This window comes from Alosa pseudoharengus, unplaced genomic scaffold (assembly GCF_046254945.1).
Source record: "Alosa pseudoharengus isolate Yale_2024_CS ecotype anadromous, Long Island Sound unplaced genomic scaffold, YU_APseudo_1.1 YU_APseudo_1.1_scf_12, whole genome shotgun sequence".
Classification (NCBI taxonomy): Eukaryota; Metazoa; Chordata; class Actinopteri; order Clupeiformes; family Clupeidae; genus Alosa; species Alosa pseudoharengus.
Genome location: NW_027468587.1, coordinates 19,125,194 through 19,152,089, shown reverse-complemented (window position 1 = coordinate 19,152,089; position 26,896 = coordinate 19,125,194). Strand labels below are relative to the sequence as shown.

General features: G+C 42.9%; 1 protein-coding gene across 3 annotated transcripts in view; it reads right to left on the bottom strand.

Moving 5' to 3' along the window:
• npr1b (natriuretic peptide receptor 1b) overlaps window positions 1-25,240 on the bottom strand; it is a 76,704-nt gene extending 51,464 nt beyond the window's left edge. For 2 of the 3 annotated variants that reach the window (XM_076280370.1, XM_076280372.1), the window contains exons 1-4: window positions 23,721-25,240; window positions 22,202-23,024; window positions 6,327-6,514; window positions 2,451-2,564 (exon numbers count right to left, since the gene is read on the bottom strand). In XM_076280370.1, the coding sequence (XP_076136485.1) occupies window positions 2,451-2,564; window positions 6,327-6,514; window positions 22,202-22,982 (1,083 nt within the window). In that variant the 5' untranslated portion in view covers window positions 22,983-23,024; window positions 23,721-25,240. The remainder of the gene's footprint in view (window positions 1-2,450; window positions 2,565-6,326; window positions 6,515-22,201; window positions 23,025-23,720) is intronic. The other variant, XM_076280371.1, reaches the window with a different exon arrangement.
• Window positions 25,241-26,896: the final 1,656 nt, after the last annotated feature.

The following is a 26,896-nucleotide window of genomic DNA, read 5'->3' as shown; positions in this document are numbered from 1 at the left end:
CAAACGGGTAGCTGCCAACTTCACTGAAAAAAATTTGAATTTCATGGAGGCATCATGTCATAAGCTGCTTTCAGACCTAGCTAGGTGTAAGTCTGCATGTTCAATGGATGTCAAGCAGTTGGACCGTATATTTAAACAACATAACCGGCTATTTGGAATTCTGAACTTATATTAGACGGCTCTTACACTAGCTTTAAAGTCACCATGTCGACATTAAACTCGACATTTTGAGAAATAAAGTTAGTTTGGAGAGAGAACGGCTGCTCGGGACGATTGAAAAGGAGGATGAATGAAACATTCCAGTTTTCTTCGAGTGCAACAACGATAGACATAGGCCTACAGCATGTCGACAAAACATAGAACACATTAACCTCTGTTGCTCAGATATTTGGATGTGCGGTGGCCTTACCCACGTAAAACAGAGTGTACTATAGAAACATTAAATCATTGGAAACATGTATTATTCTAGCTATATAAATGGCATAGTGCATGGTATTTTCATAACCGCGAGATACAGCGCTTCACAATGACTGCAATGAGTACTGTAGTTACCAGAAGACGCAATCTATCTGAATATCTGCAATCTAGCAATCTATCTGAAATAACACCTATTTGAAGTAGGCCTATCATTCAGGTCACATATTGTGTGTTAGTGTAGGCTACATAGCTTATAACTGTAGGCTATGTTTTAAACTGTATTTCGAGTTTAATGTCGGCATTTCGACGTTAAAGTCTTGGCGACTTTAAAGTCGACACGTCGAGATTAAAGTGGACATGGCATTTCAACTTTATTCTCGAAATGTCGACTTTAAAGTCAACATGTCGAGTTTAATCTCGCCATGGCAAAAATATTTTTTTTCTTCATGTGTGGCCCTAATACTCCGTCGTAGAAACCAGCTATTGAGACACAACATTTCTCCGAAAAGGAAAAGACAGAGACTTCCAGGTTTAGAGCTGCACTACCCTGACCCCCACTTGCTGCCTTGGATTGATTGATTGGTTGAAAATGGAGTTTCTTTGACCCTCATTTCATGAAATATACCACAGAGCTCATGCCGCACCATTCCCATCTCCTCCTTTTAACATGACTCTCTCTTACCAGACCTCTTCCTCATCCACTCCCTAATTGCTCACTGAGTGCTGAATCACAGATGGACTTTGGACCTCTGGATGCCCACATCAGGGTACCCTGTCTTTGCCTGCCTCTTGTCTTTCCTCAAAGAACTTTTGGCCACCTTCATGTCTGCCCAAACAAATAACCACTCAAACACATTTCTGGTAAAGAGAGTAAAAGCCTATGACAGGCGAGGAGGAAGACCGCAGATGCCTTGTGAGGACAAAGAACCATGTGACAAAGACAACATACCCACTCAAGTCCTTGCTCTGGAGATTTTTCAGAGATGTACATTAGCCTACCATGAATGACTCAGTCATCTGCAAGTTTGCAGCAGAGTGAATTTAGTGGTAGATGAATAATGTAGCACAGATTAATTACTCCATACAGAACAATCACTCAAAAGGTACATACACACAGACAACAGAAGTATATTTGGTTCGTTTTTCTGCATGTGAATCTGCAGATGTATGTCCTATGTAGTCACAAAACAGCAAACATTAAAATGAACATTAAAGTGAGTAACTGATTCCATTTTCTTCTTTGTGCTTGCTAGGTAAAAAGTACAGAAAAAAAATAGACAGTGAGTCACTTCATTCCTTGCGTTTGGTAGAACATATGAAGCCTGTCTCAGTTACTGAGTCCAGCTTTTTGAGAGAAGGAAACAATCCAGCCAACAATCCAGAGTTCCATTTATTGTATATAACTACTAGTCTGGAAATCCAGACGCAAATCTAGAAAGACCGTCGACTTCAAGGCACCTAACCTTAACCCTAACCCTAGTGCCTTCCATGCAGCGCTGCCTGGAAGACAACGTCGGGGATTTAAAACACCAACTCGAGGGGCTGCACCAAGCATGTATTTGAAAATATCACTGCACGCAATTGTATAACACTGCGACTAATGATTACCGACTGGTTCCGGACTTCGACATTGTATCACTGTCATCATTTGTTTAACTTGCCTCTGGCCCGCCTATATCAGATACACCGATGTGATTGGTGCAGCTCAGATGCAAGGGCATGGGTGATGAGCATCATTACTGATTGCCAGAGTGACTCGCTGAGCAAATTCAAATTGTGCTTTCGCGAGATCTCTGGATTTCCAAGGTGCATAACTACTACAGCTTTCAAGAAAATATCAACCTGGGTCTGGAAAAAAGGTGCTTAAATGTTCATGCTATGTCCAGTTTGTTTCCTCAGTGTCACAGTCAAGATAGCAAACCATCTGCTGTAGTATCTATCACTTCCCATCTTTGACACTCCTTCCTTTTTCATATCTCATGATAACTCATCCCATTTTCCCCTCTGCTTTACAAGAGTGTGTGTCCTCTTACCAGTGAATCCTCCACGGTGAAATTGAACATCCTCTTGGCATCTGTTTTCAAGTTCATCACAAAGTCTTTGTATTCTGGGTTCTGGGGCTCCGTGTAGCTCAGGATCTTCACGCTCTGTGAGGTTAATAAGAAAAGGAGGCAGATTCTTGGATTAAGAATTATCTTGCTGACACTCTATTAATGCAAGCCATCACCTCTGATGAAACATTAGTTAATTCAGTAGTAAGGAGTTTTAGTCAAAAAGTAGCAAACAAACTGAAAAGATATGGTAATTCTTACAAACACCAACAACTCACAGCCAAATAAAAGCACTAACAAAAGGATTGCTAGTAGCATGCTAACTTGAGTCTAGTTTTGTACAGACTACAGAACTGCATTGTGCATAGCCTAAGCTGCTAATTGCAATGACAGGTGTGTTCATCTGTCCTTCGGCTGACCAAATACCATGAAAATAAATCTGAAGACGATATCATAACTACCGGTAGGCATATGCGCATAGGCATAAAACAACCTACCCTGTTTCTTTGAGAGAAAAAAAACATGCATTATTTGGACAGTTTCATTACAATGAATAGGACTCTTGACATTCTGAGGTCCTCAAGGACAGCCTTACATTATGTAAGTGGTGGGTAGGGATGTCAGGTACATACATCATTCAGAGGTATGCCCCCCCCCCCCCCCCACCCACAGCACACATGTCTTCCTGTGCTCTATCATTAGTAAGGTACTGATTTATATCCCTCCATTATTGAAACAGTCCATCTTTCTCACTTTCCTTTGCGTTCAAATATATTTAAAGGTGCAGTCAGCGATTTAGCAGGAAGTCACGTTTGTTTGTGTTTATGTTTATATTTAAAATTATTAGCAGACACTTTTGCCCGAAACAACGTACATTATACTTTTACATTACATTACATTACATTACATTTGGCTGACGCATTTTTAGCCAAAGCGACTAACAACATGGTAAACAGTTTAAGTTTAGAGCAATTCTCAACAATATTAGGACAATTTAAAAAAAAAAAAAAAAAAAAAAAAAAAAAAAAACTTGAACCAAGGACCAAACGAAACACGCCAGAGAGGTAGCTTACCCCTACCTTCAGTATTCCCAGAGAAACTCCACGCAAAGTTTCATTTTTATTAAGGGGACAGGCTGCCCCTATTTTGTTTCCAGTTTTCGGAGCCTGGGCTACCTACAGAGACTAGCGGTCGTGAGGAGATGATTGCTGAATGTGACAAAAAATGTCCTGGGATTGAAATTGCGTAAAATCTCTGACTGCATCTTTAAGCACCTCCCTTCACAAAAGATCAAGATAAATAATTACTAACTTGTTCATGACACTTTTCCACCTCTTAGCTTCAGAATCAATCAAACAACGTAATAGACACGTGACAATATAAAACACATGGCACTTAGCAGTCAAAGTAGATAAATATATGTTTAAGTTCTCAGAAGATAGTGCACACCTTGATAGATTATACTGCAGCTATTTCGCATTAAATGGTGCATATGCATTTTAAAACTATTTATATTCTTTCCAATATGCACCTAAACACGTTCTAAATGTTTGCTCAATAGCCTTTTGTCAGTCCCCCTTCCTAAAAATAAACACACACAGAAAACATATACCGGAATGTTGTTCCACTGCTTGTCTCCCTGCACGCACGCGCGCACGCACGCACACATGCACACACACACACAACTGCTGACCCTGCCCTAGTAGATCTTGGGGTCCACCTAGCTATGGAAACACTCATGAATACAGATGTGTCTTTGCATTTTCCAGAGATTTTCCATGCACAGACATTTTCCAGGCACAGCTTTCCCACATCTACCAGGTAGGGTGTTCTGTGGTTTATTCCTATGAACTTGTGCATATCACAATGCCATAATAACAATTAAAAGAATAAACAAAATATAAAAGAAAGTATAAAAGAAAATACAAATAAAATAAAAATAAAGAAAAAAAGGCTTCAGAAAGCATTTGAGTTGCATTGGAATTAAGCTTTACACAGTGTGATGATGAAAAGAGTGGTGGTGGTTGTGGTGGGGGCGATACTTAAAGGTACTGTAAGTGATTCTGGATGACGTTGCCTCTGTTTAATATGTTTAATATGATATAATTATAATTATTAAATTATACACTAAAGAGTGAGACAGATATAGCCTAGTGTTTGCAGGGATGATAATACACAGGCCAAACTATTATGGACAAAAATGCATTGGTTTATTTAAAACTTAGAAATGTATTTTAAATATTTGTTTTACATAGTCATAGTAGGATCTTATGCCATTTCCATACCTGTAGGGTAATGGAAAATTACCTACTATAGGCGGCAAAGAGATGATCCTCTGCCCTGGTGTCATTAGGTATTACCACCACATTACTGCTGGCAAATTGAAGCCAATTTACTTCAATTTAATTTATTTGCATTAACCGTGATAAATTCTAAATTTAATCAATGACTCATCAGTCATTCATGAAAAAAATAATCATGCAAAGGGTCAAATAATTACTTGCCATGGATGGAATAATAGTAGCCTAGAAATCTAGATGCACCCTAGCGGCAGCAAATTTAATTTGCTGCCCGCCCGGGCTAGTCTAGCAACTCTTGCGAGCTGGACAAATTAAACTTTGATAGGGCCAATCACATTGTGTATAGAGTCGAGTTGAAACGGTTCGGTATGAATTCTCTGCTACTTGAAAAAAAAGGTGGATGTTGCTGTTGGCGAACAGCGTCACACGAGTTAAGCTTTTTTTTGCCAAAAGTTTGAACTGATGGTAATTTTTGATACCATAGATTTAATAGACCCAGTCAGACCAATAGTATGAAAAATCAGGAACAGAGTTTATTTACAATGATGCGCATCAAGGGAGAGACAGCATGACTTCACCTAAAGATCCATCAGCTGCTCTAACTAGACAAGGAAATAGTTAGGGTTTAAGTATCCTTCCAGACTGACGGGAGATGGCGTTGGTCATCCCATCTCACGTGGACTACACTGAATCAGACTCTAATTAGTGGCAACCTGGCAATCCGGAGCAGATAGCTACTGACGCAGCCATGTAGAACAATGAAACACTGCAAAGACATAATATTCCCGCTTATCTCTAAATACAGTCACACACAGATATACACAGGGACAGTACAGATATCATACAGTCATTACATAGAATCATACTTTTAGTATCAAAGTGACCCACTAATGAGAAATGCAGAACATTAAACCACATATTGGAATATTGGGTATAATGCAGAACATTAAACCACATATTGGAATATTGGACATAATGTTCTATTCCACTTTCTCTCAGAACCAGCCAACTAGCTTCGCTGGTGGGAAAACGCATGGGACTCATGAGTTGTAGCGCTATCCTATTGCGTGCAGAGGGAATTTGAAAGACAACCAATTATCCCGCCCCTCGGACTGAGCACTGCGAATGGTGAGTCCCCATACCCTACATTTTAATGTGGGTCTGGCTCGTCAGGCTAGAATAATAGACTTGTTCGTATATGTTTAGTTAAAAATGGTTAAATGGTTCCATAATGGACCCTGAAACATTTATGTTTTTTTCTGTGTGTAATACCACTACAATTCATCACATAATTTTACATTTTAAACTTAGACTGGGTTGTTCATTAGATGGTTCATTGAAGGTGACAATGTGTGTGTCACTTTAATTGTGAGGGATAATTTTATGGCATATGTAAAAGATGCAAATCTACATATAAAATTAAAAGATATAAATATTTACCTTTTTTCAATAACGTTTGAAAGGGACAGAGTATACAGTCATACAAATAACAATGTGAATATATAGATTAACCATTGGTGCGCATGATGCATCACTTTCACATGTGTGAATTTCCTACCTGAAAAGCCTCTTTAGCAATGGGATCATCCGGGTCATCCCTGGCCCATGGGCGGGCATACTGTGAGTTGAGGCTATGTCCGAACACGTCGATATAGAAGAAGACATACTCCTCCTGAGGCAGTCCTGCCTTCCTGAACTGCACCATGATCTGTCGGAAGATGTCCGGTGAACAGCAGGCGAATACCACTGTGGACAAGGGAAGAGGGTCGTAAGGTGTCACGCAGAAGGGTGCTTACACATTTAGTTTGTTTTAGTCCTCACAACAGGATAGTGCAATCCTCCCTCAACCCAAGGTGGTATAGTCTACTTGGCATATGGGCTAAATACTGCCCTGGGTCATTTTCACCGATAAGTGTGTTTGCCGTCATCAACAAACATGGCTGCAAGTAGCACATCTAAGTGTAGTAAAAACCTTTACATTTACATTTATTCATTTAGCAGACACTTTTAATCCAAAGTGACTTACATTTGTCAATTATATTACAAGGGACTACATTGTGCCTGGAGCAACTTGGGATTAAGTGCCTTGCTCAAAGGCACAACGGTGGAAGCCGGGAATTGAACCCACAAATTTTAAGGCTACTGCATGCTTAACCACTATGCTACCCCCCCCCCCCCCCCCCCCAGATCATCTTTGCAAATTCAAATAATTTCAAAAGCAAAAGTATTATGACTGTTATGTCTTATGGTGAAAAAATAAGCAAATGTTCTTTTTTGCTGGTAGTGAAATGGCAGCTCCCACGTGGTCATAGGATACACAGTTCTCCTGTATAGATGCAGGTGTTTCATTTCACTTATTTAGCTCATTTCACAATCCAGTCCTGACCTGGAATGGGTGCTCTGTCTAAAGTGAAAGAAAGGACACGTAGACACAGGGGCTTGCCAAAGACTGATTGGTGATCCATCAACACACACAATAGCGTACAAATAAAAATAGGAGATGTTGATGCAATCAATCAGCGGAAGAAATACTAAGAGAAAGGAGTCTAAAAAGATGCATTGGTACACAAAAAGAAGAAGAAGAAACAAAATATCATGCCCCCAACAGCTATACACATGTTCATTTGTTTAATATTAGGAACTGTAGTCTGTATTGGAATGGAGCTGCTGTAAGAGAGAAACAGGAGAACAGAAATAAGAAGTGCTGAAAATAGAGAGGAGGCTCTGAAGCACCCGAGTGCCTGAGTAGAGCTGACGACTCACTAGCGAGGACCTGATAATTGGCTCAACTGAACACCTCTGCTCCTCACCACACCAGACTGTGTTTACTGTAAACAACAACATAGTATTAAATATGCATCAAGATTGATGTGAGGCCAATTTCACCCTCGCGTTTAGACCAAGATGAAAACAGAATGGGTGTCAAGCAAGGCTGATAATTATGTTGACAAGGAGACACATGCTGGAGTGAATAATGAGTCTAATTGTGAGTCTCAGGTGATGAACGCGATAGAAAGAGCAATACATACATGATAAGATACATAGATACAGAGAGAGAGAGAGATTAATGGTAGGATTTGAGAGAAAGAGAAAGAGAGAGGGAGAGAGAAAATTAGAAAGATAATATGAGAAATGGGCCTAAATTGTGAGCAAAAATCATTAAGGGAATGAGACAGGAACTAAAAGAAATAAAAGAGGCACAAAGAGAAAGCGGATGTGAGGGACAGTCAGGCGATGCCTGAGATAGAGATGGTGATGATGAAAGCAAGCGGGACTCGGTGTTCTCAATCGGCTCCGACAGGCTCCATTAACCCTGATCTAATCACTGGAGGTAATAACACAGTGGAGCTGCTCAGTGCAGCTTTGGCCCCACCGAGAGCCCCTCATTTGCACCGAGCAACACAGAGTAATAACCAAAGGGCACTTCACAGACTTACTGTTGAGCAATGGTGTTGGAGAGGGGTTAAGTGTGAAAATACTGGGCTTTCCTATGTATTCTAATGGCTGTTTGTTTGAGTTATAGGACCAGTAACAACAGTGGAGCGCATTTAGGCAACAGTTGGAGATAATGGCTGGATTTACTTTTACTTTAGTTTCCACTACGGCAGTGAAGGCAATGACACAATGACAACATGACATTTACAACTGCTCCATGTGCCTATCAGTTGCTGCTCCATGTGCCTGTCGGTTGCTGTCTCAGTAGAATGGCAGTCTCAGTTGCCCTCACCTCTGTATGAGCAGGATCAGAAGCATTCCATGTTTAGTTTTTGCTTTAAGCAGCCACCAAACTGTCAACCATTAAGGACTTATTAATGTCACAGGCTACCATAAACATCATACTGTATCATTTTATCATGTTTCTCCTTATTTTCAAAAGGTGATATATTTTTGGTGCTAGTTCATTACTGTAGTATATCCTCAGTATAGTAGTTGTAACGCATTAGTGTATATTTTAAGGAAGACATGGAGACCAGTTAACGTGTGCCACTGAATTCTCGAACCCAGGAATCTGCATACAAAGCATGTAATCACAACAAGGGCACGACGGTATCCACAGAGGGTCAAACTTAACAAGCCAATATACCACAATTCCCTCCCCCTTTACCTTTATAGTACCGTCAAAAATAAAATAACAAATCAGTCCCTTATTATAGTATTGTCTTTTCTCTGTTTCAATTATGACATTCTATTAACCTTTGTTTAATAAATAATTTGGTGACATAAACAAACTTTCACCTAAACTAGGGAAAGAGGGTGGACTGCCTAATTTCCCAGACTAAACCCTGGGGATTATTTTGCCCCAACGTAGTGGGTTAGTCTCTAGACTACAAGGAGAGTCTGTCTGGAGGGCGTCTAACTCTCTTTGGATAAGTACGGTCAGTGGGTATGTCACTCAAAGTGTCACCGGAGGTGGGTGGCATGGAACACGGCTGGTGTGACGTGACGCCTTGAGTAAACACCTGGAATGGTGGTGGTGTACCAGGAACAGCATCTCCCTCGGCAATCTGAGCAGAAGGTTCATTAGATTGGGATTGATGTTCCGGGTAATCCTCCAGCTCTGGAACATGGAATGTGGGAAGAGGTTGGTCGTCACTGGAACCTGATGTGGAGAGCAGTTGATCAATGTGCCTCTTCCAGATGCGATGATCACTGGTTTCAACAGTGTATGACACTGGACCACTTTTCGCCACCACTGTTGCAGGTCTCCATTTTTCCTTGGTTGTATAGTTCCGGGCAAGAACCTGGTCTCCAACTGTGAAACTCCGCAATCTAGCTTTAGGTCTGCTCTTTGCCTGAGCTCTTAGTTTATGGTGTACAATTTATTTTGCCTTTTTAGGCCTTAGAAGATCAAGGCGGGTGCGAAGCTGTCTATTCAGCAGAGCTGTGGCAGGGGATACCTTTGTGGTGGCATGAGGAGTATTTCTGTAGGACAACAGGGAAGCACTGAGGCGCCGGTTAAGAGATTGTGTATTTGGTGACGATTTGAGAGTTTGCTTCAGGGTCTGTACGAATCTTTCAACGAGCCCATTCGTAGCTGGGTGATATGGGGCAGTTCTAATGCGCTGAATGCCGTTTTCTTCCATGAATGTCTTGAACTCTTCTGATATAAGCTGCTGGGGTAATCCGAAATGACTGAAAATAGACCGAAGCTCTTCAATGGTTCTTTCTGCCGAGGTGTTCTTCATCACTACCACCTCAGGCCATTTGCTGTGAGCATCAACTACCACTAAAAACATGTGGTTCTCCAGAGGCCTAGCAAAGTCGATATGAACACAGGGCCACAGGTCTTCAGGCCAGTCCCAAGGATGCACAGGGGCTAGCTGGGGAAGGTTTCTCCGCTTCTGGCAGTCAGAACATGACCTTGCCTTCTCCTCTATGGCTGCGTCCAGGCCTGGCCACCAGAAATAGCTGCGTGCAATTTCTTTCATTCTCACCACGCCATAGTGTCCAGAGTGGAGTTCATCCAACATTTTCTTTCTTAATGGTGGTGGAATAATGACGCAATAGCCCCACAGTAGACATCCAGATTTGACTGAGAGCTTGTTCCTTCTTGCCAGATATGGTTGCAAAGTTGGTGTTAACACTCCCCTCTTCCCCATAGTGACTATGTCCACAACCTCTGAAAGGACTGGATCGGTCCGGGTGTGTTTGCTCACATGACCCGCAGTCACAGGGGCAGCCATCACTTCCGTGAAGTAAAAAATGTCAGCTGGAGTTGATTCACCGTGGGCAACAGGCAACGGAAGTCTAGAGAGCCTATCCACATTACCATGCTGACCCGCTTTCCTATACTTAATGTCATATTGGTGGGCAGATAATAACAGAGCCCATCGCTGCATGCGGCTGGCTGCTAATGATGGAATGCCAGTATGAGGGCCAAAGATAGAGGTAAGTGGCCGATGGTCCGTCAATAATGTAAATTTTCTGGCAAAAAGATATTGATGGAACTTCTTAACCCCGAAGATTAGAGAGAGCTTTGCGCTCGATTTGTGCATACCTGCTTTCCGCCTGGCTTAGAGTCCGCGAAGCAAAAGCTATAGGTCTCTCTTCCACAGATGGGAGAATATGTGACACCACTGCGCCCACACCATATGGTGAAGCATCACAAGCCAACTGAATTGGCAGTTTAGGGTCAAAATGAGTGAGGGCGCTGGATGTCGACAGAGCCTACTTCACGTCTTTGAAAGCCTTCTCGCATTTGTCTGTCCATTCCCAAGTCTTTGTTTTGTGTAACAGCTCATGCAGTGGATTCAGTTTTGCTGCAAGGTTGGGGACAAATTTTGCATAGTAGGTCAGCAGGCCAAGGAAAGACCTCAGCTGACTGACATTTTGCGGGGATGGCGCCTCCACAATAGCCTTCACTTTAGATGGTGCCTTGTGCAGTCCCTTACTGTCAATAACATGGCCTAAATACTCAACAGAGGGTCTGAAGAATTCACACTTTTCTTTTTTTACTTTGAGACCATAGTCTTCCAGTCTTTGCAGTGTTGCATCCAGGTTTCTCAAGTGTGACTGCTCGTCAGATCCAGTGATTAACAAATCATCTAAATAGGACTGAACCCCAGGTAACCCACTCAAGATTTGGTCCATAGCTCTTTGGAACAATGCCGAGGAAGAAGTGATTCCGAAAGGGAGTCTCTGGTACCTGTACAGACCTTTATGTGTTACAATGGTAAGTAGTCCTTGAGACTCTCGGTCCACATGCATCTGTAAATAAGCTTGACATAAGTCCACCTTACTGAATTTTTGTCCCCCAGCCAGGCCAGCGAAAATGTCATCAATGAGGGGCAATGGGTACTGCTCAGCAGCCAGCACTCGGTTTACTGCGACTTTAAAATCACCGCAGATTCTTAGGGATCCATCCTTTTTTATGACTGGTACAATTGGTGTGGCCCATTCACATGTTTTCACCGGCTCCAACACTCCACTCTTAACTAATCTATCTAATTCAGCTTCAACTTTGGGTTTGATAGCATAAGGAACAGGTCTCCCTTTCAGACACTTTGGAGTACTTCCTGGTTTAATTGCAAGTTTGACTGTTATGTCTTTCATGCTACCTAATTCTTCCTCAAACACTTTGGAGTGTTTCTCTAATATCTTCTGTAGAGAACCAGTGCCACTATCATCCACCAGGAACACTTCTTGCCAGTTCAGCCTGAGCTTTTCCAGCCAGCTTCGGCCCAACAGAGCTGGACGGTTTCCTTTGATGATGTACAAGGGAAGAGTCACTTGTTGACTATTATAATCCACTGTCACATTGACAACCCCTAACACTGGCACAGCCTCTCCAGTATAGGTCCTTAGTCTTAATTTGGTCAGTCGAAGAGTGTGGTGCTGTAACTTCTCTCTGTAGATTGTCTCTGATACCATAGAGACAAGCGAACCGGTATCGATTTGCATCCGCACAGGTTGTTTCCCTAGTAATGGTGTGACCCAGTAGCCGTCATCATTGTCCTTGATTGACAGAACACAGAGGGTGTCATTATCAGACTCACTGTCATTTTCTTCATCCAGAACATGGTCCATCTGATTCACATGTTTCTTTTTATCCTTGCGAAAGTGGTTTGTCTTTATTTCTGCATCCTGTCTATTTGTTTGAGTCCTACTCTTAGGCACGCTCGATATGACCTTTCTTGCCGCAGTTTCTACAATCTAATTCTTTACACCAGCATTCTGATGCTTGGTGTCCAGTTTTAGTGCAACGGTAGCATGGCTTACCCACGTTAGTCTTGATCTTAGATTCCATAGACAGCTTATGCACTTGCGTTGAGGTACTTCATTTCTGTGCTTCGTGAGCAGCCATTTCCATTGAAGTGCTAACCTCTATGGCCTTTTTGAGTGTCAAATTAGCTTCAGAAAGTAGCCGTTTTTGAATGGACTCACTAGACAAGCCACACACCAATCGGTCAGTGGTCACCTAATGCTTTCACTATGTCCTCATATGACATTGTCCCCGGTTTGTCTGGATGAGATAAGCTACGCAGTAATTACTTTTATACGTTACTACAGTAAGAGGAATCTCAAATTACTAAATGTACTTTACATGTAGTCTATACTATATACCTAGTATATACCACTATATTCCCTATCAGGGTAGATAAGGACTTGTTTATTTACTATATACCTATTTTTTTCATATCTGTGGTCTAAATGCCCAACATGAAGTGGCTTATTATGTCCAAAATCACTGAAGTGCCTAGCACACATTGGTACCATAAAAATGAACCCTTTTCTTTTCAGCTTTCATCAAACCCAGTGTGTGGTTGTGTAAGTATAGCACTTGCTATATTCTATAACACATATATCAGATCAATAGGCATAGCCAGAAACCTGTCAACATAAAACGACAGAAACCTGTTGTCAGAACCTGGTCGAAAGTTCAGATGCTGGCAAGGACACAACACACACACCTTCATAAACCTGCTGTGTAAATATGCTTTGTACTCTAGATTGCTTGGTCAACAACAGAGGCCCAATCTTCTCACCATCTTCTAACGGTTAACCCATCAACCTTTTGACAGAGAAAAAGTAGTCTCATGTAAAACTCTTCAACACACAAGTGGTCACGTCAAGAGTTCTGCTGTGACCTGGTTTAATGACACAGTGCCTGTTGTACGTAGCTGTAACGATTGATAAAGTAGAGAGAATGGTGGCTCATCACTCAACACCTTCACAATACCAGTCACAAAAGAACTCTAAATCTTCCTCACTTTCCAACATGGGTATGGTTATAGAGAAAGATTCTATGACAGAGGGCCTCTCTGTTTGCTCCCTATGTACACCCTATAGGGGTGTCAAACTCATATTAAGCAATGGGCCGGATTTGTTGGAATGAGAACAAACAAGTACAAATCATGTACTGCCGTCATATCCTGCTCGTTCTCTCTTGAAACACCTTACTTCCATGTCAGTTTTTTTGGCCTCTTCCTCCTGACGATGGTTTATAGTGCTAGTTTTAATCAATTTATCACAGAAATTCCTTATTACAAATTGTTGAAGACAACTGGATGTGAATATTTATCTAACTATCTTACCTTATTATCCTTTCTAATTTTTCCCTTCCTACCCAAAACATCTGGTGGGCCTTATGAAACCTGATGGCGGGCCTGATCTGGCCCTGGGCTTTATGTTTGACACCCCTGCTCCGGTGCCAAAGGCATCGCTAGGCCCAAAACCCTACTGAGGTACAGCACCTGCCTCCCCATTCCTCAAATCACACTTGTTTGTTCTTGAATGTCTACTGCATACATGTGCTAGGCTATAATGTGCTACAAATGAACTTCCCCTCCCTTACCACAACCACTGGTTCAGGTACAAAGTAGAGATATTAATCTATATAATAATATTCATTTTAATATACATTCTGAACATTCTCATTCATTTTAGAAATACGTAATATAAGTAATAAGTAATAAGTAATATTCTGCATGCAAATAACAGCAAAACCCAATTCAAAGTAAACTATAAATCACATACGCCTCTCCAAATTCATATAGCCTAATTGTTCAGACACAACCAAATATTACCTGTCTAATCTGATCTTATTGCTTGTCTTATCTGATGTATAGCTAATGGAGTTTGAGTATAATTAAACAATAGCCTATTGGTCAATTTTTGGGATAATTAGGCCTACTAGTTAGCCTAGAAATCTAGACGCGCCCCTAGCGGCAGCAAATTACATTTGCTGCCAGGGCTAGTCTAGCAACTCTCCGTTGGCTTGTGAGCTCCAGAAATCGAAACTTAATCAGGACATTGAAATCTTGTATAGAGTCGTTTGGTGGGCTTAACATAATTATTGAGTTGCAACGGTTTGGCTTGAATTCCCTGCTACTTGAAAACAAATATCCTATTGCGTCCTATTGCGTGCAGAGGGAATTTGAAAGACAACTGATTATCCCCCCCCTCGGACTGAGCACTGCGAACGGTGAGTGCCCAGACCCTACATTTTAATGTGGGTCTGGCTCGCCAGGCTACCTACTAGTGATACTACTGATAATTACAAGTTAATATGTGGGGAAAATAATAAAACGAATGAGAGCTCTACACAAGAAAGCAAAAAAATTGTCATTCTCATTTTATCCAGAATTGTGCAGCCCTAAATCTCATATCGTTACATATCATATCATCTATACAAACCAACACGGCGGATTTGTAAAGAAACGCAAGCACCCACACCATAAGTGTATCTAAATTAGCTATGTATGAAAAATGTCATTTTACCGTGACTCGAAGAGCTGTAAACAGTGTTGTAAGGCTGCGTGTAAAATCCGCTTGGAGCTCCAGTGGAATTTTGATTTGCGACGAGAATTCTCGCACTAACCATTGATGTGCAGTGTGAAAGGGCGGAAATCGGCACCATCGGCAACGTCGTTGTTTTAGAATTTTTGAACGAAAGGGGCGGTAATTGGTGCTTTTACGATAGGGGCTTTTAGACCTAGATTGTTGCTCAGAAGACATAAGTATGGAGGAAGAGAGGGAATAAGAGGGAAATAGTCTTGAAAAGCAACATGTCAGTCCTCTCCTAATAGAGAAAGAGACAGACACACAGCATGGAGCTGACAGAAAAACTTAAATAGATGGGGAAAATCCTCCCAATGAATAAAAAGTACACACGGGACCAAAAAGGAATCAGAGAGTGATGACGAGAAAGAAACATCAACACACCAGCAAGCAGAAGGACACCCAATGACTTGCAACAGCACCACTGCTCTGTGCTGTGTGTCGCTGCAGTGGGTGCTGTGTGTGTGTGTGAGAGAGAGAGATAACGAGAGAGAGAGATAAAAATGTATATATATATATATGTATATATATATAGAGAGAGAGAGAGAGAGAGAGAGAGAGAGATAGAGAAAGAGAGAGAGAGAGAGAGAGAGAAAGAGGGATACTGTCCCACTCTGAGGGGTGTTGGCTGACCCATTCTGGCAGTGAGGCCATGCCTCTGAGGAAATCTCCAGGGGCGTGATGACATTCCAGCCCTTCTGGCTTCCTGCCCAACACTATTGTTTCAGTTCTAATGGCCTGGGCAGGAAACAAGCTGCAAAAGCCTGGAAATAAGCCCAAAACTGATCCCCCTAACGAGGGACTAAAACAACCCGGGCAAGGAAGGCCAGAGACAAGGGCACACCGCGAGGAGGCCTGCCCAGTCATAAAAGATCAGAGCTGGAGCCAGGGCTTGACATGTGTCCACGCCACGATAATAGATAATCAAGCTACCTCTTTTGTGAATAGAATAATGCCAAAGAAAACACTCTACTACCACTACTATCTCCTTTTTCTTGGCCATTTAAGAGTAAGTGGTTGTTTCCAATACAATACAATACATTCAATAAAAAAATAAATAACACAGGTGCAATGTCGTTGTCAGTTGTAGTGACTCTGGCTCATGCACTCACTCGTTGTACTCTAGTTAATGCTACAAGCAAACAATACCATGCATATATATTAGAGTAGCCTGCAATGCCATTTGAATTTACAGATCTTACAGATTTCAAAATCAATAGGAACCAATCACAACTGCTTATCCAGGAACCAACCATAACTGCTTATCCAGCATGTGAGGCAAATTAAAGGCATTACAATCACAAAACCTAGGAGGCACAGAAAGAGAGAGAGAGAGAGAGAGAGAGAGAGACACACACACAGAAAGAAAGAGAGAGAGAGAGAGAGCAGCAATGTGAATGGGGTAAAGATAAAGATTTTATGTTTAAAGCAGAGATTTCCATTAATAAGGCAAAAGTAGTTATGTGTGTACTAGTCTAGTGAGTACAATTAACAAACCATCATTGATATTAACAGCCCGTAGCCTGACTTGATACGACAGTGGCCAGCCACTAAAACACTGTGGGTATGTTTGTTTCAACCTTCTCTCTACTTGAGAATTACTTGTCAGGGAAAATAAACACAACTCTGAGAACTTTCTTCATATACACAGCAAGAGGTTTTTGACCTGAGCAAGAAACAGCGAAGGTACTGTTTTCCTATGGGTTGAGTGGCAGAGCATTGTGTGCTTTTAATTGTTCCTGAATATGTAACAGGATGCACTCATTTCTTGTCTAAAATGCTTGGTGAATGTTAAACATTGCTGTAATTAATATTCAAATTACTTTTCTACACTTTATGAATCAAGGAGAGCACTCAACAGTATGTTAAAAAACTTTTTTAAACACGCAACAGACGTTTCGGGCCAGACACGCTTCTTCAGCATGCAATGGCGATTTCACCTTTGACACAGATAGGCATGATTAGGCATGATTAGGCCTAATATTACCCGTTCCCATGCAAGTGGGGAGATTTTAAAAAAAAACTTAAGAAGTACTGTTGAGTGTCATTGTTGATTTAAATATGTTCCAGTAATTACCTGAAGGATTCAGCACCCAATCTGACTGAGATTAAGGTGTCGAGTGTGTTACAATACAATTTATAAATGTTATATCTAATACAGAGGGACTTTCCCTCCCTGATGGCTAAGTTAGATTGCTTTAGTGGTTCAGGTAGAGCAGGCCAGAATATGGGTTGATATACAGTATAATGTCACAGTGGACCCCTCTCTCACTCATAAACAAAGAGGAAGATCAGGGAAGGATTACTGACCTTTTTCCGTGGGTGCCGTCACAATGGGAGTGTGTGTGTGTGTGTGTGTGTGTGTGTGTGTGTGTGTGTGTGTGTGTGTGTGTGTGTGTGTGTGTATGTGTGTGTGTGTGTGTGTGTGTGTGCGTGCGTGCATGTGTGCGTGTGCATGTGTTATCACCGTCTAGAATTACTCATGATCTCAAATTGGCCGGTATATCGTCATGAGCTAATTCCTATTAGTGTGGATTGGCCAGATGTGCCTCCTCTCTCTCCTGGGGGTGTGCAGACAGACTGGACCTTGATCTAATGTTCAAAACCACCAGAGTTGATTTGTCTTCTCCAGAATATAAATCAGTAAACCTAATTTTCAATTGATTTGCAAGTAGAAAAGTCACCCCCCCCCCTTCCCCAGTAGCCATGGCAATGCACAACTTCATATCACTACAAGTTTGGTAAAAATGTAGCATATGTAATGTTTTAAGCAGGTAAGGGAGTGTAAGCATGAGATATATCATGCATGCAAGTTTATGTTTAGACTCAGAAAGATAACACCAAAAAATGCCATAATCCACACTGTAGTATCCAATTATGATGACACTGCCCAGGGCGCATTTTAACAGAAACTACAAACGGCACTCTGACCCTGGCCGAGCTTTTACGACCCTTTCAATCCTAACAAGATACTACAGTCCTCTATGAGTGCTCTCGTCATGTTCTTGTTATAATTGGAAGCAGGTCCGGCCTTCAGAAACATAGAGGCCAAGTCCACTCATGCACGTCAAACTCCAGGGACCCCAAGCTGGCTGTGTGGCAGTTTAGCTCACACTAGAAGTCCCAGATCGGGTTTGCATCTGATGGACTCGAGTCAGAACAGACCCATGTTCCAATTCAGACAATAGCTGAGTTTCTCCTGGCCCAGAGGACAGGATCTCTGTGTCTCTTGAGTGATTCCTATTTTCCACCTCCTTAAACTTTTTTTTAAAACAGCGAGATTAATTTTTAACTGGGGCCAGATGGGCTGGGTAAAGGGGAAGACGGAGGGAGGGAATGCATGCAGCATTCCGCACAGCCTCGCGGGTGGCGTTTCGTTCGGCTTGGGTGATCTCTTGTCTGGAAACTATGGCGACCAGCGAACCTAGTGGCACCAGACGTCGTAACTTTCTGGAAGTGAGAGGGTGATGTCAGCTTTGTTTTTGTTTTAGCAAGGAAACAACAATAGCACAATCTCAGGCTGTCGCACCACGATTTATTTTTCTTATTTGTCTAATTGCCCTTAATGTACCTCTCACACAGCAACAAACCATTTGAGATTTGTCACCTATAAAGTCCACTCTTCAAATAAGGCCCTGGAGGTCCTGCTAATTAGAGGGAATTAGACAGCTGATCCAAACCCAGGTCCAGGCTTTCGCACAGAGTGTCCACAATGACACCTGCCTCCTCCACCCCCACCCTCTTCCCCCGAACACAACAGACAGTGGAGCAACAGATGAAGAGCAGCAGGTGTGTGCAACGTGACGTCTACAGCAAACAAGATCAGCATGTCTGCCCGTGTGAGAACACTACTTTCGGACTGATTACTTCCCTGGTGCCCCTCTCTCCGCCATCCACACGGCAGCCGCGACGGAAACAGCAGTGTGACGGGAATGATAAAAGAGAGGGATGGGTGAGCCGAAGGCAGTGATCCGGCGAGACAAGTTTCATTAGCGAAGGCGATGCTGGGCTACAACACCGAACAGGCGGGTGGATGCTTCGACACCTGCTGCGTCCTGCCCATCAACTGCCCTGTTTATAGGATCCCAATGGCAGTGGGACTGGCTGAATACAGCAGCACATTTACCTCAGTTCAATACAGATGTTGAAATTGGGAACACCCTTTTAAATGCAGAACAAAGTAAATGCTGCTGCTGCTGTTTGAGTGCTGTTTTAGTGTGCGCCCACTGTCTCTGGGGTTGGGCCAGTCCATAACTGATACATAATAAACATTATAGATCAGAGGTGAAAGAGGCTCCTCGGCGTGTAGCCTATCACTTGTGCTTAGGGATATTAAAATGTGATCTGAAAGTGGAGAATGACAAAATGATCAACTAAGCTTGTACAGCGGGCGTGAGAAATGTGTGAGAATCGGAGAGATGGGGCGAAATGCAAGACAGGGGGTCAGGTGGTAGCCATTCATACAGTTTTTATTTATCTCACGCTTTACCTAATCTGAGTTATGGCCGATGCTTTGGTTGACAGGCAAGTCACACAGAGTTTATTGAGCTATAACGGCAACCATGGTTACTGTGCCGTGCTAAAGCCTCATTTTTTACCTCCAGTCGACATAAATGTATTTGAGCACTTTTGAATAAATAAGGCAATGACTTTTCAAAACAATACGCAGTCTCTGTGAAGAGATATAGACTGTCAAGAATGAATTAAAATTACACACAATTACTGTATGTGTAAGCCCATGGATTTGTTGAAGTGCCTTCCCTTAGATTCCATCGTAACTACAGCCACTGTCAAAGTGTCATCCTCAGGACTATCAGAGACATACTTCCATTTTAATCAGTCCATGAGTCATTGCACTGATGCGACTGGTTCCCACTCAAATGGAACTTGTGAAAATTATTTTTTCCATCAGTCTGGCAAGTCACTTCATGGACTGTAAGACTTAACACCCTACACTGGAGACATTTCAGGGGTCCAATTCCCTTATTGAAAGCACCATACAAAGGCTGCGGGGTGCATGTTCCTTGGCATAGTAGAGAGAAGCATAGAGAAAAGGAAAAGTATTTCATGTAACAAATGACTGAAATACAACATACAATCCCACATTAGCCATGTAGCAGCAGAACATACGTGCTAGCAGGGACACTCGACAGCTTCGCTGATGCACAGTGTGTGGGCAAAGCTTTAGTCACACCCTGCTATGCCTGCATACCCCTCAAGTCTATGCCTATGGCGCATAACGTTAATATTAATTCCTCTCGCTCCCTTAAGGCAACAAACTGTGGAACCTTTCTGGAGGGGGTTGCAATGAGAGAACGTTGAAGAGATAGAAGAGGAGAAGGCATATTGGCACACCTAAGTCCAAAGTAAAAAGTTATGGCACACTAACGACTCCCTGACAAGACCATTGTTCGTCTGAGTGTTCTCTGCCCATAAATCACCGAAGTCATCATCCCTTTATTACTTTGTTTGTCTTTCTTGGAATCCAACATCCAGTAATTCACGTCAGTTGTAGATTGAGAGATTTAAATGACACTGTCAGGTGGTCACTTAACAATGTCACCTGATATTATGTTAATGATATCCTTTTTAAGGTTTAGCTTTGTATGACATAATCAGAAATAACAGACCACGTGACGAGAAGACAAAATGTCAAGTAGAACATTCACAAGGCTGTGGTCTACTTTTTATAGTCTTTGTCTAATGAAGAGATCCTATCAATAGGGAATACATGAGCCCTGAGGAACCAAGCCAGACTCTTATCTGAAATAACAACACAAGTCACTTATCTCAACATGCCATAACAGTGAAACCATACAAATCATATGGACATTTTCGTAGAATTATGCTATAAGGATTCCATTATCCGTCCAACAGAAGTACTGTTTGCACATTAACAGAAAACCCTCAGCCATGACGAATTACACACAATAAAACTGAACGACAGACTGTACAAAATAGACCAATGACAAATTCAGTTTTACAGGAAATGCCAACAGATCTGATATGCTGCACTCGCTTCCCTTATTTGGAAGACATGACTTTTAACCTCTGTTAATGAATGTCTTTCTGGGGACGTTTTTATATGTGGGAACCATGCAAGAGGAGAACGTAAGGTATCCAATCACAAGGTTATTTATTTATCCCCTCATGTGGTGAAACACCACAGAGTGAGTCTGCCTGTTGGCAAACAGATGAGTAAGAGATGGAGAAATGCAGTGCTAGAGGACAGGGAGGCTGGAGAGTCAAATTTTTAAACAAGAGCTTTGCAAATAACCATTTGTTCCAGACGAACAATGACACATGATTTTGAATTCAAACAGAAGGCTAATCATCCCTAGATTGTCAGCTGAATAGTTCAATCAGGCAAAACTGTAATCTGTAAGCTCTGCATGACTCCACGCAAGGGAACCTAAACTGGTATCAGCTGGCTGGTTTCTTATACTTTACCCAAAAACGAGACAATGAGTCTAAAGCAACTATATGGGATTGAAGACCAGAATAAAATAAACTCAAACTCAAGCTCCCATCACATCAGGTACAAAGTGTGGGTGGCATCCTTGAAGAGAGGCATGAGCACAGATGTGAATTCATAGTGCAATTTCTTAATCTAATCTTATCCCCCTTCTCATTGTCTGTTTGTCTCAGATGCCTGGAATCGAATGCAGGCATGGTGTTCACCGCTGTAGAGTGGCATTAGCTAACCCTGCGAGTCCACAACAATTGGCCAATGTCTGAGGAAGGGATTTAGAGCTGATACCCGATACTGACCCTCTGTAAACATCACAAAAAACGCAGATAGAGGTGAATGCTAGTGAAAACAGAAAGATATGCAGGCAGACCTGTTCTTCCTGCTTCACAGCTGTCAGAGAATCTCAATAGAGGACAAATGGTGCAATAGAGTGGATGCATGAGCAACTGTGCCCACAATGAAAATTTCTAGAGACATCCCTGTCTAGAGAATTAAATGTCATCACTTTATTTCCTGTGCCTAGCTTCATTCTGCCAATCAGCATAATTCTAGAAGCAAGATGAGAAATTGATATGGACAATCTCTCTGGATAAATGGAGCAAACAATGTGAGGACAGGACCGTTAACAGCTCATGACTGACCTTCTACTTTCCAAAAAGCAAACACAAGAAAACACGTACCTCGCCCCTCATTCTGGATCCTAGAGATGATATCTGTGTAGTTCACCGCGTCATCCTCAAACACTAGATCCTGTGCAGTGATGTTCTCCTCATGTAGTTTGGTGTACAGGCCCTCAGCAGCAAAGTAGTAGGGACGGTCCCCCAACTTGTTGTCACTGAACATAATTATGGTGTGTTGGTGCCACCCAAAATGGCGGCAGATGTGGAGGGCGAACTCCCCCAGCTTGGTGTGGGTAGGACCCGTGTTGGTGATACTGGTATACATGTCTGCCAGGATGAACCCGACGGCAGGGGCACCAGCGGTCACCATGGGGATCCCCCAGTGTTTGGTAAACATCCCGACGGGCGACGAGGTGTAGGTGCACCCTGGTCCGATGAAGGCCCAGGGGTCGAAGGCAAACTTGAGGTCGACGGCCATGAGCGGCGCCACGGACTCGGAGCAGATGCCGCGGTGGTCCTCGCTGTTGGCGAACTCCAGGCTCAGGTTGCGGCCGGGCAGGAGCGTGGGGTCCCGGTTGATGAGGTGGATGGCGCGGTCCAGTGCCGGGCCCACTCGCGGCCATGCCCAAGGGTACGAGGTATTGTTCTGGGGCAGCACCACCGCCAGGACGATGTCGCGGTGGTTGTGGTGCTGGTGGCTACGATGGTGGTGCTCCCGGTGGTGGTGGGAGAACTTGGACAGGCTAGGCCGAGGCCCACAGGAGAGCATGACCATCAGAAGGAGACCAAGGAGGTGCAGCAGTGGCAGCCTCCCTCCTTCTGTGCAAGAGGATAGACGCATGGCTCCACAGGGTCCCGGGAATTAATTATTCAGATGGATGGACTAGAAAAACACACAGGCATACACAAATAACACAATTCACTATGCATAAGGGGGCGTCATCACTCATCCCTCAGCTTGAATTGAATTCCACTTGTCTGTCTGATGCCTAAATTACAGGTCTGACACCTTACTTAAAAGGAAGAGGTACGTGCAGCACATCACAACTGGAGTTCTATTAAACATGGTCATTGTTTATGTCTAAAACCTGTAAAGTGATGGGGGGATACCTCCAGGCATTTAAAAACAGTTCAGTTACAACCATTTTCATCTGCTGAAGAAAATACTTTTTTAAATCAGCCATGAAATTACCCTAACTAAATCAAACACAGCTTTTAACTGGAATTAAAACACTGTTTTGCAAGCAGGGCAACAATAATCAGTTTAAGGTAATTACACACATCTTAAGCCGTGTTGTGAGTCTGTCCGCACAAGTAAAGTGAAAAACAAATGCACTCGGTTTTGGCAAACGTTTTGTGACCAGCTAATTTTAGTCTGGCCAATCAGTTTGTAAGACCAAATACTCACCACACACACACACACACGCACAACGTAAAGCCAACCTTTCCCTGATACGATTGAACAGAGCATATAACTGTCACTGATTTACACATCAAGCTTACACTAATAACCTCTATGATGTACAGACGTGGCGTCACCAACTGCCCACAAGCTCTCCAATTTATGAAATAAGATTACCTCAAATGGAGGAGTGTGTTTTCTCCATATCAGCTTTAGTTCCCGCAGTGGTCTGGGCATCTGTGGGTAATGTCTCTCAGCTGTTGCTGCACACACAGCCAGAGGCTCTTTGACTAGAGAGAGAGAGAGGGAGAGAGAGAGAAAGAGAGAGAGAGGGTGAGGGAGAAAAAGAGAGGGAGTCAAGTCAAGTCAGATTTATTTTTTAAAGCGCATTTAACATGCACATAGTGCAACCCAAAGCGCTCCACAAACAAGACACATAACAACAAGACAAAAGATGCCGGATGGAGCGGCGTAGTCGCCAGCGTACCCATGACATCAAGACATGACAAATACATTTAAAAAATAACAAATACAAAAAATGCCGGACGGAGCGGCGTAGTTGCCAGCGTACCCGTGACACCAAGACATACAACAAAACAAATAAAAAAAAGAAAATATATTTAAAAAGGGGGAAAAGTGATGTTAAAATTAGTCCAATTTCCAAACCAGCTGAAAATGTCCAAGGGCAATGATGATCCGTGAAAACTGCGCACAGAGCTGTGTCTTCACAACCGATGCAATGCCAACAAAGTTCTTTAGCAACTGACCAACCCGGTGAATTCTCTGGAAGACAGACAGGGAGACAGAGAGAGAAACTCCAAAGCCTTCACAATTCTGAAAATGTCAGGGAGAGAAGACTATCCACTGAAAGACTGGGTTTCCAACATTATTCCAACAGGGGAATGAGTTGTGTGTGGAAAAGATTATCTTCCATCTGGCATACATCTGACAACATTGGGAAGAAGATAAAGACAACAATGACAGTACTAGTTGTCTTGCTTGGAGAGGTCAGTCATCCATCACAAAGAATGCCAGTCCAAGTCGAATGAGCAAACCAAGTCTAGAGTCAGCAACTATCCTAAGTCCAACTCTGAGCTTCATTAGTCACAGTGTAAGAAAAAGAGAAATACCAACCACTTCCACAGCGTTCACAGAACAAAAACGTCACAAACGTCCAAACAGCTGAAGAGGTCAGCGGCCTCACAAGTCTGGGAGGTGATGTCCTCAGGTCGGGGAAAGCTGCGGAAATCCTGAGCGTCTGGTGGAGGAAGTGCTCGGGGACTGCGTAGGGGAGTCACACTGAATCAGAACAACAAAAAGCAGGAACTCCCTCAGCAGCCAGGTCAAGTCACAGGCATGGGCTCTAACTCAGCGCCACTCCTGAGCTATAAATCCTGCTGTTTGTGTGTGAGCCATGTGTATGTGTTTGTGTGTGAGCCATGTGTATGTGTGTGTGTGTGGTAATGTGTGAGTTTGAGGGCATGCTGCCTGTGCCGTGTCGCCTCTGATTCCCCCTGGAGGAGCAAAAGTCACAGCCAGCCTCTGCCTCTTTTCCTACGCAAGCAGCCAAGAGACATCAAGAGCCAAGGCTGAATGAGTGGAGCGGTCGCTGAGTGGTGCACTCTGAATAGAATGTGAATGTGTGTGCGCTGTGCCTGAGTGTGTATGTGTGCAGTGCCTGAGTGTGTGTGTGTGTGTGATTGAGTGAGTGAGTGAGAGAGTGTGGATGTGTTTGTTCACCTAGGGAGGAGGCGTCTCTTTCTGACACAAGGGTAGGAGACCGTTTCCACTGGAGAGTAAGCTGGAAGGGGTGGGCTCTTGTACAACTCGGACAGACTGAGGCAGAGACAACGGCTCTGATTCACATGTTTGTAATCACTGTTGTCTGTGAAAGCTGTAGATATCCATACACACCCTGGCACATCGCCCATGGGAAATGGGGTGGAGGTTGCTTGATAAAGTGCCTCTCCTCCTAAAGGAAAAGCAGCTGATTCATGTTAACTGACAACTCTCTCTAAGACACACGCTCCCTCTTCTTTCCAAAGAAGAGAGAGAGAGAGAGGCTTAGGGGTTGGGGGGGGTTACATACGCTTGTGTCCGTGCCATGAATGGTGCGATGATGCGCGCGTTTTCATGAAACGGCGCCACCGCTGTGCAAGTTTCCCCCTGTGCGCCGCGTGCAGGGAAGCTCTCTGCTGTGCTCATGACATCTTAAGGAGGAGGGCACAACCACACAAGAAATCCAAATGAAATTAATTAATCATTGGCGAACATAACAGTGGGGCAGCACGGAAACTAAGGCCTGAATAAAACATATGTTGCTGTTTTCTGTTTGTGTGATGTGGAGCATGTGTGTGCTGGAGGGACCGGGGGTCACATCACAGCATTAAATGATATGTTTACAAAGTTTCATGTCCTCAGTTTCTACTCTGTTAAAGAAAAATTCCGATTTTTAGCACTTTAAGGCCCTTTTCTGGTTTGTTTTGGATGAACTAGAGTGGTGGACACCGACATTTTGACGATTGGTCCTGTCTCGACTTTTCTGACTCGTTTTGAATCGCCTTTTCACCTCTCAGGGTGGCTGGCAATGGGCATACTGTAGTAGGCTACTCAAACATGTCCTAAAACAACCCTTAACGTTCGTTTTCAAAACTGTGCAACTCACCGAGTGGTTAGTGGTGTTCGTTGATGTTCCAAAACAAGTAGCGTAGCGAAATACAGTTTCTGTCGTCTTTTATTTGGCATTTTGTAAAATCCCATTGATTTCTGTTGGAAGACTCATTGCACGTTGCGCCACCGTCTATGCTTCAGGTTCAAATACGAATCATACATTGCGCCGATATATTTGCTTTTAATAGTCAACGAACTCCACTAACCACTCGGTGAGTTGCACAGTTTTGAAAACGAACGTTAAGGGTTGTTTTAGGACATGTTTGAGTAGCCTACTACAGTATGCCCATTGCCAGCCACCCTGAGAAGTGAAAAGGCGATTCAAAACGAGTCAGAAAAGTCGAGACAGGACCAATAGTCAAAATTTCGGTGTCCACCACTCTAGTTCATCCAAAACAAACCAGAAAAGGGCCTTAAAGTGCTAAAAACCGGAATTTTTCTTTAAATATTACTCCCTAGTAATTCGCTCGAACATGACAGCTCACATGTCATTCATCCTAATAATTGTTTTACTGACAGACACGCACACATTGCGTGCGACATGAATGCGTAAACACATTGATTTCAGCAAAATCCACCACGCAGTGTAAAACTGTAAACCCAAATTAGCTTAAACACCTTGATTCTTATTATCCTAAATTCTAACACTACACATTCATATTTGATTCACCTGACTTTTGGTG